Source organism: Bombina bombina, chromosome 1, assembly GCF_027579735.1.
Source record: "Bombina bombina isolate aBomBom1 chromosome 1, aBomBom1.pri, whole genome shotgun sequence".
Classification (NCBI taxonomy): Eukaryota; Metazoa; Chordata; class Amphibia; order Anura; family Bombinatoridae; genus Bombina; species Bombina bombina.
This window is the reverse complement of record NC_069499.1, coordinates 76,490,573-76,507,570: the sequence shown is the minus strand read 5'-3', so window position 1 is coordinate 76,507,570 and position 16,998 is coordinate 76,490,573. Positions and strand designations below refer to the sequence as shown.

At 37.8% G+C, this 16,998-nt stretch overlaps 1 protein-coding gene across 1 annotated transcript in view; it reads left to right on the top strand.

Moving 5' to 3' along the window:
• Positions 1 to 1,802: 1,802 nt before the first annotated feature.
• LOC128644856 (cholesterol 24-hydroxylase) overlaps positions 1,803 to 16,998 on the top strand; it is a 156,544-nt gene continuing 141,348 nt past the window's right edge. Inside the window, exon 1 of the mRNA XM_053697477.1 lies at positions 1,803 to 2,051. Within this exon, the coding sequence (XP_053553452.1) occupies positions 1,915 to 2,051 (137 nt within the window). The 5' untranslated portion in view covers positions 1,803 to 1,914. The remainder of the gene's footprint in view (positions 2,052 to 16,998) is intronic.

Sequence of the window (16,998 nt, the reverse complement as noted above, 5' to 3'; positions counted from 1 at the left end):
TGCATTAATCGTCATTATAGTGGAAAAATAACTTTCTACATGGATCTTGGTGCCTTTGGTATTTGTTGGGCAACATGTTGTGATGCATTTTAAGCCACCTTATATATTCATGGCTGTATGTGTTTCTGACATTGTCCTAAATTCAATATAACTTGTTGGCAAAACTAATATTTTGCTGGAAAAAAGTGTGATAGTCATAACATTTTGTACTCGAGCCCTCGTCACATTTGTGAGTTGCGAGTCACTCTCAATTATAATCAATAAAGTCGGATCTAGCTTGCAACCATTCACTTCTAGAAGAAGTAGCATTGTCAAAGACACCTTCAAACGCTTAGAAACTTAAAGTTGGAGGAAACAGTCCACAATAATCTGCACAAAAGAAAACTTTGAAAAAAGTTAAAGAAAATGAGACAACCTTGTCAATTTTGAAATAGCGAGATGAACGTGAGACAATATACTTCACAAAGATAATTCTTTATGATTTCTGCTGCTTGACTCTTCATTCTTCCAGAATGCCTATGGTCAGCCTTTCACTGTGTCTGCCGATTTATAAGATGGCTTTTCTTCTATCCAGTAAGACTAATGTAATAAATAAAATAATGTAATAAAAAAAGTTACGCAAATATTTTACAATGACAAACATTTACATAAGTCGTTTTGCACATATGTGTGTTGCAACTGTAATTATTGTTTTTCCACATTGCTAGTAACAGACCTCCCAGCTATCCTAATTTTAGAGGGAGAGTCCCTATAATGCTGAGCTCTGTCCTGCTGTCCCTCTGAGACTGCCCAGACATGCCTGCAATCTGCCCACAGACACTAATCCCATATGACTCCACCCCCTCTAGAATATGTTCTACGCTCAAACCAGCAATGGGCCCACCTCAACTTCCTGAGACCCTAATACCAAGCCATAAATGTTGTGAGTTATTATTTATCATGTGATTTGTGTGTGAGTTATAATGTACTGGGTGCTGGGTATTATTATTATTATCATTTATTTGTATAGCGCCGCCAAATTCCGTAGCGCTGACTATGGCAGCAGTGTTTGTAACAATCATATGCACTTAGGGCTCCACGTACTAAGCATCCGCAGGCTCATATCTGACCATTAGTTCTTACCATCTCCGCCACCTCTGAGTTGGCAGATACAAATCACCCCAAACACGCTTGTCTGTGGGAGTAAATAGGCTTGGACCATTCTGTACAGGCAAGTGGGTGCATAAAACCTAATAATTTGGAAAGAATAATTGACTCTTCCACTTACCCCTAGTGTTAAACTCCACTTGAATATTAATACGGCAAAGGCCTAAATGCGTCAGACGCTAGAGGCTGCCTGCTTTTAATTGAAGACCCGTTTGCTGTTTCCCTTTAATTGGATTACAATAAAATTTGGTATTTTAACTGTTGAGCCCATTTCAATTTATTTTTTACTCCACTTATAACACCTATCTCCTTATCTACTTCAGTTAGAGAATATCCCTTTAAAATGTTCTGCTCGTTAGCAGAGCTGTCACACAAGTGTCACTTACTGTTGTTTTCTCTTTGCTGTGGGAGCCTGTCCCTTGAGATAAAGGGTGTGTGTTTAAACTGCAGTAAAAAAAGGATATTGTATTGTTTACTCCTACAGTTAACTGGCCTGGCAATCATTATATAGAAGCAATGAAGAATGCAGAACTTCTATTAAATATACAGTAGTTGGAACAAGGGACTGCCCTATATAAAGGGTAAAAGGAGAGTTCTGGTTGATAATATAACTCATGCAAATACTGTTTACAAAATCCCTGTTATGGCCCCAGCCCAACCCCTCCCTCCCTGTTGCTCAGAGTGAACTGGATCTGCTCTTGAAGTGCCAGTTCCCAGCATATTCTGCTCAGTCAGGTGAACGGCACAGTTCTCTGCCCCTCAGTGACTATGGGGCTATGGGCTGCTCTTTCATGGGGGTCTGCGCTGCTCCTGGCCCTGGCTGTGATCTGCTTCCTCCTCTACTGCTCATACGTGCACTATATACACATTAAGTATGACCACATCCCAGGACCTCCCAGAGACAGGTGAGACACAAGGGGTTAATGTATATGGGATGCAGTGGCATGTAGGGGCATTAGGGGGCTGGGGCGTAAGGGTTTGGGGGAGGGAACCTGTTAGCCACTGGGATTATATATAATCTTTAACTGACATCAATGTGTTGCAGACAATGTTTTTCACTAACTTTTGCAATATTTGCTGCTGTTTGCATATTGTGAAAGACTCACATTCCAAAGTACCCTCTAAAGAATAAAAGAAATTTGCCAATCAGATGTATAAATTGGCATAAGAATTAGTTGAGATTTTTTGCTCTGAGGAATTCTTTACATTTATTAGTGATTCATAGTATACAGTATATGTTTGTATGATTACATAAATACCATTTCTATTGCATTTATTACAATTCCTTATTTATGTTATACTAGGAGAAATGTATTGAAAGTGATAATAAAATACCGTAAATATAAATATTGTTACTAAATAATTCAGCGTTTTTATATTTTTTGTGGGTCGGATTAAATAAGACTCTTATTATAAGAGAATAGAGTAGTGGAGTCTAATATCCTAAAATGCTCATCTGTGTAATATTTTAAATTAAATACATCCGTTTTACTGGTCAAACAGCATTGTAGAAAAAATAAAATGTGCTAGGACAACAACATTTAACATAATGTAGCAATAGATCTGCTTTCATTGAATTTGCACAAGTGTGTACAATTTACTAGGTGACGTTTCGGAGAACAAATCTCCCCTTCCTCAGACCTCAGTGAGTGCAGATCTATTGCTATATTATATTTATATTAGAAAACCCGTTATCCAAAATGGGATCAAGTGTAAACAACAATATCTTATGTCATTTAGGTAATATTTATATGTCATATTACAGCTTATACATGTAAGGATAGACAAATTCAAATGAGGTGCACGAACAGCCAGTGGTAAATAGGATTTTCTTTATTGCAATTAAAAATCTTTCTCCCTCCAGGGATACAGGAATCTCAAGCTTAGTAGTGAGTGGAGATAGCTTCACTCTAGTGACTGTCTGCTGACATGTTTCGGCAATGAAGCCGTAATCATAGCTACAGTCTCAGGTGTGCACCAGTCTGATAAACTGGTTCCTGTTACCTGATTGGTTAAAAAATATAGTTAAAACCATACCTGGAGTGAAGCTAAATCCAACTCTCCTCACATAATCTAAAACAGGATGACAATTTCCCATTACAAAGTATAACAAATACAATCATGTGAAATTCAATCTTAAACAATCTGCTGTATATAAGAGCATTAATAATACATTAAAATTTGACAGTTTATAGAATTCATTAAACCCTAACATATATGATGAGAGTCACATCGATAATTAGCAGTAGATCAGAACGCTGTAAACAGATTGTACATATAGTACAATATTACAACAATTGTGAGAAATAAATATATGCAAAAAGAATAAACAGTTGTTTTAGTGCATAAAGGCATAAAACATACTTATACCCACATTAACTTTCAATTACATATACAAAGGGCTGCAATATATAGACACTATAACCAGTGCTTTTTAAATGGATAAGGATTTAAACTTGAATACACAGACCCAGAGTCAGAAATTTATTCCCAGAAATTTATCAGGTCAAATTCTGAATTTAACCCTTCTGGGACTCTGGTTCTGAGTCTGTGTATCCAAAACACTTCTCTTTTGGCCAGCAACTTTTCCCTGTCACCACCTCTCTTACTTGTCTTTACCTGTTCTATAATAGTCCATCTAAGTGTCTTAGTATTTGTATTGTGACAGGTTTTAAAATGCTGGACCAAGGGTGTAGTTAGTTTACCATTTTTGATGTTTGTGATATGTTCCCTAATCCTTTCCCTTGTCTCCCTAGTTGTGAGCCCTGTATATTGTATCCCGCACTCTGTGCAGGTCAATAAATAAATTGCGAACTTAGTTCTACAATTTAAGCAAGAGAAGTGTCGAAAAGTCTCTCCAGTTGTGGAGCTCCTGAAGCCTTCTCCCTGTTGTAAAAATTCACAAGCAGTACACTGAGCAAAATTACATTTATCCATGATGAGACAACATTGTTCCTATCTTTAAGCTGTGTGGGGGCAAGTATATTGCTTAGGCTCATACCTTGTCTGAAAGCATATCTACACCCTTTTGAAACAGTATCCACCAACCCATCATCTGCTTTGAGAATATTAAAGTGTTTCCTGACAATATTGCAAATTTGATGGAATTGATTACTGTATTGGGTGATAAATGATACCCCCTCAAATTTATCTTCTCTATCTTTATTTTTATTGTCAAGATAGATATTCCTTGGGTTGGCCCCAATAGTGAGTCTATGGTGACTGACAAGCTCCCTTTTATAGCCCCTCTCACAGAACCTCTCCTCCAGCTCCAAAGATTGTTTCTCATATTCCACATCCGTTGTACAATTTCTCCGGAGTCTAATGAATTGTCCTTTAAGGACAGATTTGAAGACTCTTTTCGGATGGTTACTTTTGGCATGGAGGAGAGTGTTACCAGTGATGGGCTTCCTATACACCTTAGTGATAACGTTCCCGTTGCTTGTGCCTGTCAGAGTGACGTCCAAATAATTGATACTATCTTTATTAAATTCATATGTGAATTTTATTCCTGTGTTTTTTTCGTTAAGTAGGGATACAAAACCCAAAGCCTCTTCTTTTGTACCATACCAAATCATTAGCAGGTCATCAATGTACCTCCTATAGTAAATGATTTTATGTTTCCAGAGTTCATCACATCCAAAGATGTGGGACAGCTCCCACCAACCCATAAAAAGGTTGGCGTATGAAGGGGCAAATTTTGCCCCCATAGCTGTCCCACATCTTTGGAGGTAGTGAACTCCCTCGAAAACAAAGGCATTATGTGTCAGTAAAAATTCTGTCACTCTGAGGATAAATCCACGAAACCCATGGCTAAAGTTAGTAAACCTTAGCAGGCAAAAATGTAATGCTTCAAGGCCTTTGCTGTGCGGAATGGAGGAGTACAGCGCCACAACGTCAATTGTAAGCCAACTGTATCCCTGCCTCCACACCATATTGACCATTTCATTTAGTAGCTGTTTGGTGTCTCTAAGATAACTATTTAGCCCCTTGACCAGTGGCTGTAGAATCTCATCCAGCCACTGGGAAAGGGGCTCAAACAAAGAACCGATACCACTAATAATGGGCCTTCCTTTTACTTCCACAAGGGACTTGTGGACTTTGGGTAAAAAATTAAATATGGGAGTAATCGGGCTTATACATGTAAGCTAAAGGTAGTTTTATTGAACGGTTAATACTTTGCATACATAATACCTTCAGAAAGCACAGTAATATAATCAGAGAAGTAATATTTGTTATTTTCAATAAATACATATCGACTATTATTTGCATTTTAGAACACAAAAAAAGGCAGAGAAGATTGTGACTTACAGGCGATGAAAAATAGTAATTTTTGATAATTTTTTAAAAAAAGTTTGGATTTTGGAATTCTGGATTTGGGGATTTGTACCTGTATGTATGTGTATATATATATGTGTATGTTTGTAAAAAACAAAGGATTCAAAGGGTATATGCACTCTCACCACCGTCCTGCAACTGCCAGGGTGCTCTTGGAGAGTATAAAGCAGGAAATGAAGTGAAGCACTCACTGGTCTTTGGATATCAAAATGAAATATTTATTTTGTAACGTTTCGGGACCTCCAACGTCCCTTCTTCTGACAATCAGAGTATACAAATAAGCAAACTTATAAAGGCCTGTAGGTCCCCCTCCAGTTTGATCACCAATCCATGGAGACCGTGTGCAAGAGGGCTAAACCATATCTGTAGCCCAAACCAATAAAATAGTGAATTATATCCTAAACTTGTGAAAAACAATTAAATAACAAATACCTAATTATCATACCTTTTAGTGTAGTATATTCATGTAACAGCGTGTCTACAAATCTACTACGTGTTCAATGATCCCACAACAATCAAAATGCCCAGCGGGATACTGCCCCTGGTTAAATATCAAAATGGACGGGTTCTTGTTACTATTAGATCGTTACCAATACCGCCCATATCACGGGTAATCAGTTGTTTAACCTTGTCTTGACAATGATAGTACACTGTTAGGGAGACCACTCCCAGTTAAAGTTACCTCATCAGCATAACATTGCATCCTGACCGACAGTCCAGCCCCAGCATTCAAAACTTACTTCGAGTCACTGTTAGTCTCTATGTTGCCCAAAGCATATAGCCCGATCACACACCTACTACAACAAAAACACCATATTGGCACTAGACTCAATGGAGGCCACTCCCCCATGATCTCATAGGACCGCCAGAGACACTCCCTCTCTCCAATGGGCTAGGAACCCAAAAGGGCGTGACCATGGCGTCACTCACCCCCGTGTTGGTATCATGCCTGTCATAACAAAAACAAAAAAATGACAGCGGTATATGACCAAAGAACATGTAAACTATAACAGCAATATAAATCCCAAACCTAGGCACTGTGTCATATGTGTATGTATAGGCAGCATCAGGCACACGCACCGTCCAGTTAGTCAAAATGCCACAAAACCTGGTAATCAGAGACATAGCCTGTCAGAAATCTCAGCGCATTATCCACCTGCATCTCATTGCCATATACTGTATGTTCAAAATGTGGGTATATACCCGAAATCTGCCAAACCATCCCATACATTCTTATAGGAACTGCCGGGATTCATCCCCTCTCTTGTTTAACGGGAACCCCCACATCACATTAATATTCAGGCTCTATTATGAGCATCATCAAGTAGGTAGTGCTAGCATAATTGTACATTTATGCACTGTTCACTGTCTGTGTCCTTCACTCTGACCCCTACGTGCTACTCGATGTACCAGAGTCAAGGGGCAAGGGTGTCAATAGTGCTATAACATTGTGCCAACCCAAAATTTTTCCAAAAACTTAATAAAACAACCAAAATCATGGTCACCATACAATGCCAGGAAGTCCCACAAATTTTGCAGGGCTCAGATCCGATTAGCCCCCATTTTAAAATGCCCTACAGCCCTATAAACATAATCCAGGAGCCAATATTTTCCTTTGGGATATACTCAATGTAATAGTACCTGAAGTCCAACATTCGAGACCTCTAGGCATGCAGTCAGAATATCTAAACATGAATCAAAGTTGAGGTCAGAATCAAAAACAACCATCCATTATATCAGAGGACTGTCAGACACCTCATGGGAAAATCAAAACACCAAATATCCAATACTACAACTTCAAAAAGTCACTGCTCTCCTGAACCAGAACCAAGCTATGGGGTAGTTAATAGAAATCATAACTCAGGACTACGTCACTATCACGTATCATACCACCCCCAAACGCAAGACATTCTACTATAAGTAAACACATTAAGGCTACTCAGTATAAACCTAAGAGACCCATAAACAATCATCCCATAGTGAACAACTGGGAAGTAATAAATTCAAATAGTGATGGACAGCCACCAATAATCCATTGGTCACCAAAATAAAAAAAAAACGGGACCAGTTTTATACCCAGCATGGGACCTGAGTTGTGGAATCACAAGCACAATGTGCAAATACAACATAAGTTTGAATGTGATAAGAACAAACAAATAACTACATATAAAGAAACATTAATTAAAAACAGGAGAAAAATCTCTGAATTAAAAACAAATATTCCTATCCTAATACATTATAAACTATACACTGGGGGGGGGGCGTGTCCTAACCACAGCCATGAGGAGTCGCAAAATGGAGAAGCTCTCTCTATAATTTTGGAAAATGTTAGTCATCTTTGCTCTAATTAGCTATAACTACGCCTAAACTCTGAAACTAAAAGGGCAGTAGACAAGGATCTCTTTAATACCGAATATAGCCCTGTTTACATCGGCTGAAAGGAACAACTTGAGTCTCCAGAGAGCGAAGACCGCGGCCTCATACTTCTCTCACATTCAACCACCCCCCCGGTTTGCTAGCAGCCGGGTAAAGCAGTTCCACGCTAGTGAAAATTGAAATCACTCATTACAACATAGTATCCTGATATGGAGAGGGGTGTATATTTACAGATGCAGGTGATCCTTGAGGAGCTGGAATTACAGATGCTCCGCAACTTTGAGGATTTACACCGCACCTTACATGCTGCCATTGGGAAGGTAGCACACGAGCCAGCTGAAAAAGCTGAAGAGACAGACATCGCTACACAGCAGGAGACATCTAACCTAAGTAGTCAGCACATATCACTGGAGCCCACATGCGATCCCAAGCCTGGCTTGGAAACAAAGGAGCAAGTACCCCAGTGGATGGGCATCCCTACACGAGAGCACACAGAATACCAGAATGAAGCCAGTCCTTCCTCTCTTACCCCAACTAACAGTGATCCGCGGAGTAATAGTGGCTGGGGGAGACCGGAGAACACCCGACATGCAAACATCACTGTGGCCATCTATAATTTCGGAGCGGTCCCCTGCACTCAAGTCTTCCAGACGGAACAGGCCACTGATTCTCCCCTCACCGACTCTTGGGAAGATGCGACCGATCTATGGGGTAGTTACACAGCCTCAGGGAAGAAACCGGGTCATGTGCATACGCAGCTGAGTAGCAGATGCCGATCCAACAGAGAGGGGTTATTAAAACCATGGTCACCTAGTACAGCAGCTGACCCTTTCATCAGTCGCTGGCACGACATGGACAGGCCAACTAGGAGAGGCATGGGTTAATTAACCATACAAACTTCCTTCCCTAAACAAAGATGTGGACATACCTGTTTTATTTTAAGATCCATTTTTGCCCTTTGCCTTTCTTTTATTCCCTTCACTGGTTTCTGCCTATATGCTTTCGGGCCCTGCCTGCCTCTGTGGCCTTATATATTTACATGACATTACACTACTAAGCCTGACACATTCAGTTTATTACCCACGTGGATGCTCTCCATTTAAGTTTTTGCATAATTCCTCATACAGCCATAGATCTGATTTTACAAGGACTCTCCTGTTTAGTTCATTGTGGGGGCATATGTTGGTTTACGGTAGGGATGGGTTATAAGGTAGAATACATTATATTAGATACTGCTGCCATGTACATGTTTTCCTCACCTTTTTCGCGATCTTATTGATTAGTTACTGCTGATGTTACACAAGAGATATAGGAGGCAGCCTCAACATAGAGCAGGATTGTTGAAATAATGTTGTGTTGTGAGTTAATAGGCATATCATTTAACATGATCTTTTTAGTTACTTGGGGTTAATGTACATTAGGGTTGGGACCTTTTACATTACCTGTTTTTGGAATATGGTTATTCTATGTCTTAAGCGTTTATACTTGTTACTTAGGTCCTTCACCAACACCAGCTCTATTTAAGTACCCTGTCTTATGTCTACGTTTAAACCTGTATTATGTCTATAACCTGTTCTGTTCAATGCTAAATGTATATGTATTCCAATCAACATACTTACCGGATGTCTCTATACCTACCCCATCCTCTATTGGAAATGCGTACTATAGATATTCCTCCTCTCCCACCCACCCCTCCATGATTCCATGTCAATATTCTAATAGCCCTATATTGCTCCCCCTAGATAATTATACTCAGTACCCTTGCCATATCATAGCATATTCACTAGCCCAATTAGAAACCATATCACTTTAAATACCCCCCTCCTTTCACTTGTATACGAGTGGCTCTGGCCCACTGACCCTCCTTTCCCCAATACCCCTTAAAAGAAAAAGAGGTTCCGTCTACAAACACAGGGTCAATCTTTAATTGTATAAGTTACTATTCTGACTCATATTTGTGCATAGGTCTGTAAAATACGTTGATTGTTTTAGTACAACATCATAACTGAGGTGCTCAGCTATTCAACTTCTAAATCCTTGTCCTCTGTGTGGTCCCAAATAACAGACATAACTGACTATACTGTTTATATTTTGGCAATTGTTGGTGCCTATAACTAAGTTGTAACCCTGTTGTTTTTTCTATTTTGTTTTTTTATCATTCTGTGAAACCTCATTAAAAATATAATTTACCAAAAAAAACAAAAAACTATACACTGGGAACCACCTTAATGGGGAAAAGGGGTAGTGTACAAGCGCTAAGGTAATCCCCAAGCTGTATCCAAACAGAGATCCTAACCAACCTCCAAAAAATATGCACAAGTAGTAAGAAGTGAATACAGCGCCAACAAGAGGCCAAGGGATAAATATACTCACAGAGAGATAAAAGAAGATTATTTAATGAACCATGTTAAAATGCATCAGTAATAAAAGACTATATATAAAAATGTAAAAAGCACATATAAATAAAATTACAAATACAGGAATATCTTACAGAAGCGGCTCAAAGGGCCAAAGCTGATAATTACAATAAAAACAGAGGTAATAACAGGTGATCAGTGTGAGTGGTACACCAGAATAAGAGTGTATACTAATAAAACAGAATTAGCCTAAGTACAACTATAACAAGTGCATCAAGCAAAAAACTAATAAACAATAGTACAAACAATAGTGTTCAAAAGAATAGCGTTTCAAAAATAGTGTTCCAAAAAATAGAAAAATGCACTGCAGTGCAAAAAAAGGGGGTAGCAAAATAATTGTATAGATACGATCAAATAGTGAGTGAGTGCAAATGGATATAAAAATGCTAGCTAATTAATCCAGTGAGGTTGAGATATAATTAAATAAAATACACTATGCAATAACAGAAAAAATAAAATACACAATATGCAATAACATAAAAAATAATAAAATATAATCCAAAAAAATGTGTTCAAAAAGTTGATCAACAAATGTTAGTGAAGAACAAAAATAAGTCAATCAAAACTAAAAAATGGAAAAAATGGGTGATGAGAAGCAAGGTGAAAGTGAGGAAATTGATTCCTTCCAATGTTAGTTACTTTAACAGATCCAAATTCCTGAGTGTGGTAGCTGAAGTAGCTGATTGGATCCTAGCACCTGTCAGCTGCTCCTATGGTATCCTAAAAAGTGTCCCTGTAAAAAAAGAAATTCACAACATAGTGTATCCAATATGAGAATGAAGTAAAGATTAAAGTAATGCTTACCAATATGTCAATGCGTTTCTGCCCTCAAAAAAGGGCCTTTCTCAAGACTAGTCTTGAGAAAGGCCCTTTTTTGAGGGCAGAAACGCATTGACATATTGGTAAGCATTACTTTAATCTTTACTTCATTCTCATATTGGATACACTATGTTGTGAATTTCTTTTTTTACAGGGACACTTTTTAGGATACCATAGGAGCAGCTGACAGGTGCTAGGATCCAATCAGCTACTTCAGCTACCACACTCAGGAATTTGGATCTGTTAAAGTAACTAACATTGGAAGGAATCAATTTCCTCACTTTCACCTTGCTTCTCATCACCCATTTTTTCCATTTTTTAGTTTTGATTGACTTATTTTTGTTCTTCACTAACATTTGTTGATCAACTTTTTGAACACATTTTTTTGGATTATATTTTATTATTTTTTATGTTATTGCATATTGTGTATTTTATTTTTTCTGTTATTGCATAGTGTATTTTATTTAATTATATCTCAACCTCACTGGATTAATTAGCTAGCATTTTTATATCCATTTGCACTCACTCACTATTTGATCGTATCTATACAATTATTTTGCTACCCACCTTTTTTTGCACTGCAGTGCATTTTTCTATTTTTTGGAACACTATTTTTGAAACGCTATTCTTTTGAACACTATTGTTTGTACTATTGTTTATTAGTTTTTTGCTTGATGCACTTGTTATAGTTGTACTTAGGCTAATTCTGTTTTATTAGTATACACTCTTATTCTGGTGTACCACTCACACTGATCACCTGTTATTACCTGTGTTTTTATTGTAATTATCAGCTTTGGCCCTTTGAGCCGCTTCTGTAAGATATTCCTGTATTTGTAATTTTATTTATATGTGCTTTTTACATTTTTATATATAGTCTTTTATTACTGATGCATTTTAACATGGTTCATTAAATAATCTTCTAGGTACAATAATACGCCTGAATTTAGTCGAAATTATACAGAGATCTTGATAAAGGCCCTCTAGGCTGAAACGCGTAGATGCGTATCACTGAAAGATACTACTTGTGTATTTTCGTTGGAAAAACAGAGCGCTCTGTAAAATTTCATATGAAAGCTGGATTTTGAATGTGCCACTACATGAACGGATTCAAATTTCACTGTGACTGATACAGCTAAGAAACACAGTAACACTATTGGAGGACTCAGAGTCATGTGATTGTAAGAACCGGAGAGAGAAAAAACTACCCTGGATGCAAGCACGCCAGAGAGGTACAACGCCAAGTTGCTGGATTGCAAGGTAATCGGCTAAATTCAGCGTATTATTGTACCTAGCGGCTTAGAAACTTCTCATGTACATACCCACTGATTCAACCTCTTGAGCTGTAAACTGCATATAGTAGTGGTCGAGGAGAACTATTATACAGCAGTAAGTGAGCATTATCCAGCGTCACCTGTCTTTGCCTTTCTTCATTTAACAGCTAAACCCACTGACTATCAGCCAAACCAACTGGGTATTATTTGGACTTTGAGCATTATTTTGAACATTAGCTAAACTGATACTTAACATCCATTAGATACCTTTTCTAGAGCTACTAGCTGATTTAGTATTCTAAACTTATTTGCTACTAATTTGCTTATTTTTTCATTTATCGAGGCCTATTTATCAAGCAAATACACTGGATTTCCGCAGCGTAATTGTGGAGAGCTTGATTTGCCTTATTTATCAAAGGCTACAGACCGGCAAAAGTCGAATTTTGTGACGTAACATACGATCCGCTGGTCTCAGTCCGACACAGATCGATGCTTACGTCACTACAGATGTTCCGAATGCAAATTCGGCACTATCTGACTACTTTTGCAAGTTAACAAAAATCTACCAGATACGCTTACCACTATTCCGGCCCAGCGTACCTGGTTTTCAATCTGCCGCCCTGGAGGCGGCGTATGCCATAGGAATCAATGGAAGTCTGAGAGCAGCGAAAGCTCATGTTCGCTGCTGCCCAATATCCCATTGATTCCTATGGGAGAATAAAATTGAAGTTTACACCTAACACCCTAACATGTACCCTGAGTCTAAACACCCCTAATCTGCTGCCCCGACATCACCGCCACCTACATTACACTTATTAACCCCTAATCTGCCGCCCCCTACATTATACTTATTAACCCCTATTCTGCCGCCCGACACCGCCGCCACCTACATAAAGTTATTAACCCCTATCCCGCCGCTCCCGGACCCCACCACAACTAAATAAAGTTATTAACCCCTTAACCCCTGGCCTCCCACATCACTACCACTTACTAAACCTATTAACCCCTAAACCGCCAGCCCCCCACATCGCCATAAACTAAATTAAACTATTAACCCCTAAACCTAACAACCTGCTAACTTTATATTAAATATTAACTCATCCCTATCTTATAATAAATTTAAACTTACCTTTAGATTAAAATTAAACTATATTAAACTATTAATTAATCTACCCTGTTATACTTAAATTATATTAAACTATATAAAACTAATTAATTGAATCTACACTATTATACTAAAATTACAATAAACTATATTAAATTAATCATTAACCTACCCTAACTTTTATACTAAAATTACAATAAACTACAATTTAAATTAACTATATTATATATTTAAACACCTAACCCTATTCAAATAATTTTAATCTACACTAAAAAATTACAAAGTTACAATAAACTAACAACTAAGTTACAAAAAATAACAAACACTAAGTTACACAAAAAAATAAACACTAAGTTACAAAAAATAAAAAACAAATTATCAAAGATTTAAACTAATTACACCTAATTTAAAGGCCATATGAAAATAAAAAAGCCCCCCCCCCCCAAAAAAAAAAACTATCCTACAATAAACTACAAATAGCCCTTAAAAGGGCCTTTTGCAGGGCATTGCCCCAAAGAAATCAGCTCTTTTACCTGTAAATAAAAAATACAAATACACCCCAACAGTAAAACCCACCACCCACACAACCAACCTCCCAAAATAAAAACCTAATCTAAAAAAACCTAAGCTCCCCATTGCCCTGAAAAGGGCATTTGGATGGGCATTGCCCTTAAAAGGGCATTTAGCTCTATTGCAGCCCAAACCCTAACCTAAAAATAAAACCCACCCAATACACCCTTAAAAAATCCTAACACTAACCCCAGAAGATTCACTTACAGTTTTGAAGATCCGACATCCATCCTCCAAGAAGCCGGCAGAAGTCTTCATCCAAGCGGCCGAAGTCTTCATCCAAGCCCGCAGAAGTCTTCACCCAGACAGCATCATCTATCTTCATCCATCTGGCGCGGAGCGGCTCCATCCTCAAGACATCCGATGCGGCGCACCCTCTTCTGACGACGGCTTCTTCGGAATGAAGGTTCCTTTAAATGACGTCATCCAAGATGGCGTCCCTTAGATTCCGATTGGCTGATAGAATTCTATCAGCCAATCGGAATTAAGGTTGAAAAAATCCTATTGGCTGTTGCAATCAGCCAATAGGATTGAACTTCAATCCTATTGGCTGATCCAATCAGCCAATAGGATTGAGCTTGCATTCTATTGGCTGTTCTGGGGTTAGTGTTAGTTAGGGTACTTCTGGGGTTAGTGTTAGGATTTTTTAAGGGTGTAGTGGGTGGGTTTTATTTTTAGATTAGGGTTTGGGCTGCAATAGAGCTAAATTACCTTTTAAGGGCAATGCCCATCCAAATGCCCTTTTCAGGGCAATGGGGAGCTTAGGTTTTTTTAGATTAGGTTTTTATTTGGGGGGTTGGTTGTGTGGGTGGTGGGTTTTACTGTTGGGGTGTATTTGTATTTTTTTTTACAGGTAAAAGAGCTGATTTCTTTGGGGAAATGCCCCGCAAAAAGCCCTTTTAAGGGCTATTTGTAGTTTATTGTAGGCTAGGTTTTTTTATTTTAGGGGGGCTTTTTTATTTTCATAGGGCCCTTAGATTAGGTGTAATTAGTTTAAATCTTTGATAATTTCTTTTTTCTTTTTTGTAACTTAGTGTTTATTTTTTTGTGTAACTTAGTGTTTGTTATTTTTTGTAATTTAGTTGTTAGTTTTTTGTAATTTTTTAGTGTAGATTTAAATTATTTGAGTAGGGTTAGGTGTTTAAATATGTAATATAGTTAATTTAATTTGTAGTTTAATGTAATTTTAGAATAAAAGATAGGTTAGATTAATTTTTATTTTAATATAGTTTAATGTAATTTTAGTATAAAAGTTAGGGTAGGTTAATTATTAATTTAATATAGTTTAATGTAAATTTATTATAATTGTTAGGGTAGGTTAATTATTAGTTTAATATAGTTTAATGTAATTTTAAAGGTAAGTTTAAATTTATTATAAGATAGGGATGAGTTAAAATTTAATATAAAGTTAGCGGGTTGTTAGGTTTAGGGGTTAATAGGTTAATTTAGTTTATGGCGATGTGGGGGGCTGGTGGTTTGGGGGTTAATAACTTTATTTAGTTGCGGTGGGCTCCGGGAGCGGAGGAATAGGGGTTAATAACTTTATGTAGGTGGCGGCGGTATAGGGGGTGGCAGATTAGGGGTTAGCAAGTATAATGTAGGTGGTGGCAGTGTAGAAGGCAGCATATTAGGGGGTAATAACATAATGTAGGTGGCGGTGGGCTCCGGGAGCAGAGGAATAGGGGTTAATAACTTTATTAGAGTGGCGGCGGGGTCCGGGAGCGGCGGTTTAGGGGTTAATAACTTTATTTAGTTGCGGCGGGGTCTGGGAGCGGCGGGATAGGGGTTAAACAGTTTAATATAGTGGCGGTGCTTAGTGACAGTATACAAATAAAGCTGGGAAAAAGCCGAATAGCAGCGAGATCGATGACTGTTTGTTAACAACAGTCCTCTGCTCCTCGCCCCGTACTTGGTGCGCGGCTTTTTGACAGCTTTTTTGTTAAATATGGAGAACGCATTCAGGTCTGCGGCAGCGATGTTAGGCGATGTCAGGCGAACGTATTGGTGCCGGCGAATGCAGCACAGTTGACGGCTTGATAAGTAGGCCTCTTCATATATCATTTATTATTGTGAACCACTGGTGGTAATTTTTATATATTATGTATTATTAAATTGTACGAGTTTTATTTATTCTTTATACTCTTTGTATTAATTGTACACATCTTTTTTTATTCTGACTGTTTTTATTAGAAATTATTGAGACATTGTTGCATAACATAATCCTTTATTAAATAAATGGTTAGCACATAACGCCCATAAAATAGACTGTTTGCACTTAGCATTAGTTTCTTTTTTCCTGGATCCTTAATATTCAGCTTTTTAGCGCAGGGACTTATTCTTTTTAATTTTCTGAACCTTTAAACGCTTCCAGAGGGTGTTTTCTTCTTTGTCTCCTGCTTGTAATATTTCACTTGAAGCATTTAGAGTAAACCTTTTGTTTTTATCTTGTATGTGTGTATGATGTATGTATTTGTGTATGTGTGTATGTATGTGTGTATGTGTGTATATATGTATGTGTGTATATATGTGTGTATGTATGTATGTAATTGTATGTGTGTGTGTGTATGATGTATGTATGATGTATGTATGTGTGTATGTATGTGTGTATATATGTATGTTTGTATGTATGTATGTATGTATGTGTGTATATATGTATGTGTATGTGTGTGTGCATATGTATGTATATGTGTATGTATGTGTGTATGTGTGAATGTATATGTGTATATATGAATGTGTGTATGTGTGTATATATGTGTGTATGTGTGTGTGTGTGTGTATGTGTGTATGTATGTATGTGTGTCTGTGTATGTGTATATGTATGTGTGTATGTATGTGTGTATGTATGTATGTGTGTATGTATGTATGTGTGTACATATGTGTGTATGTATCAGTGACATGCGGTGAGATCATAGGCTGGTGAGGCACTGGCTATGATACACCCGAAAAACAGAGGCAG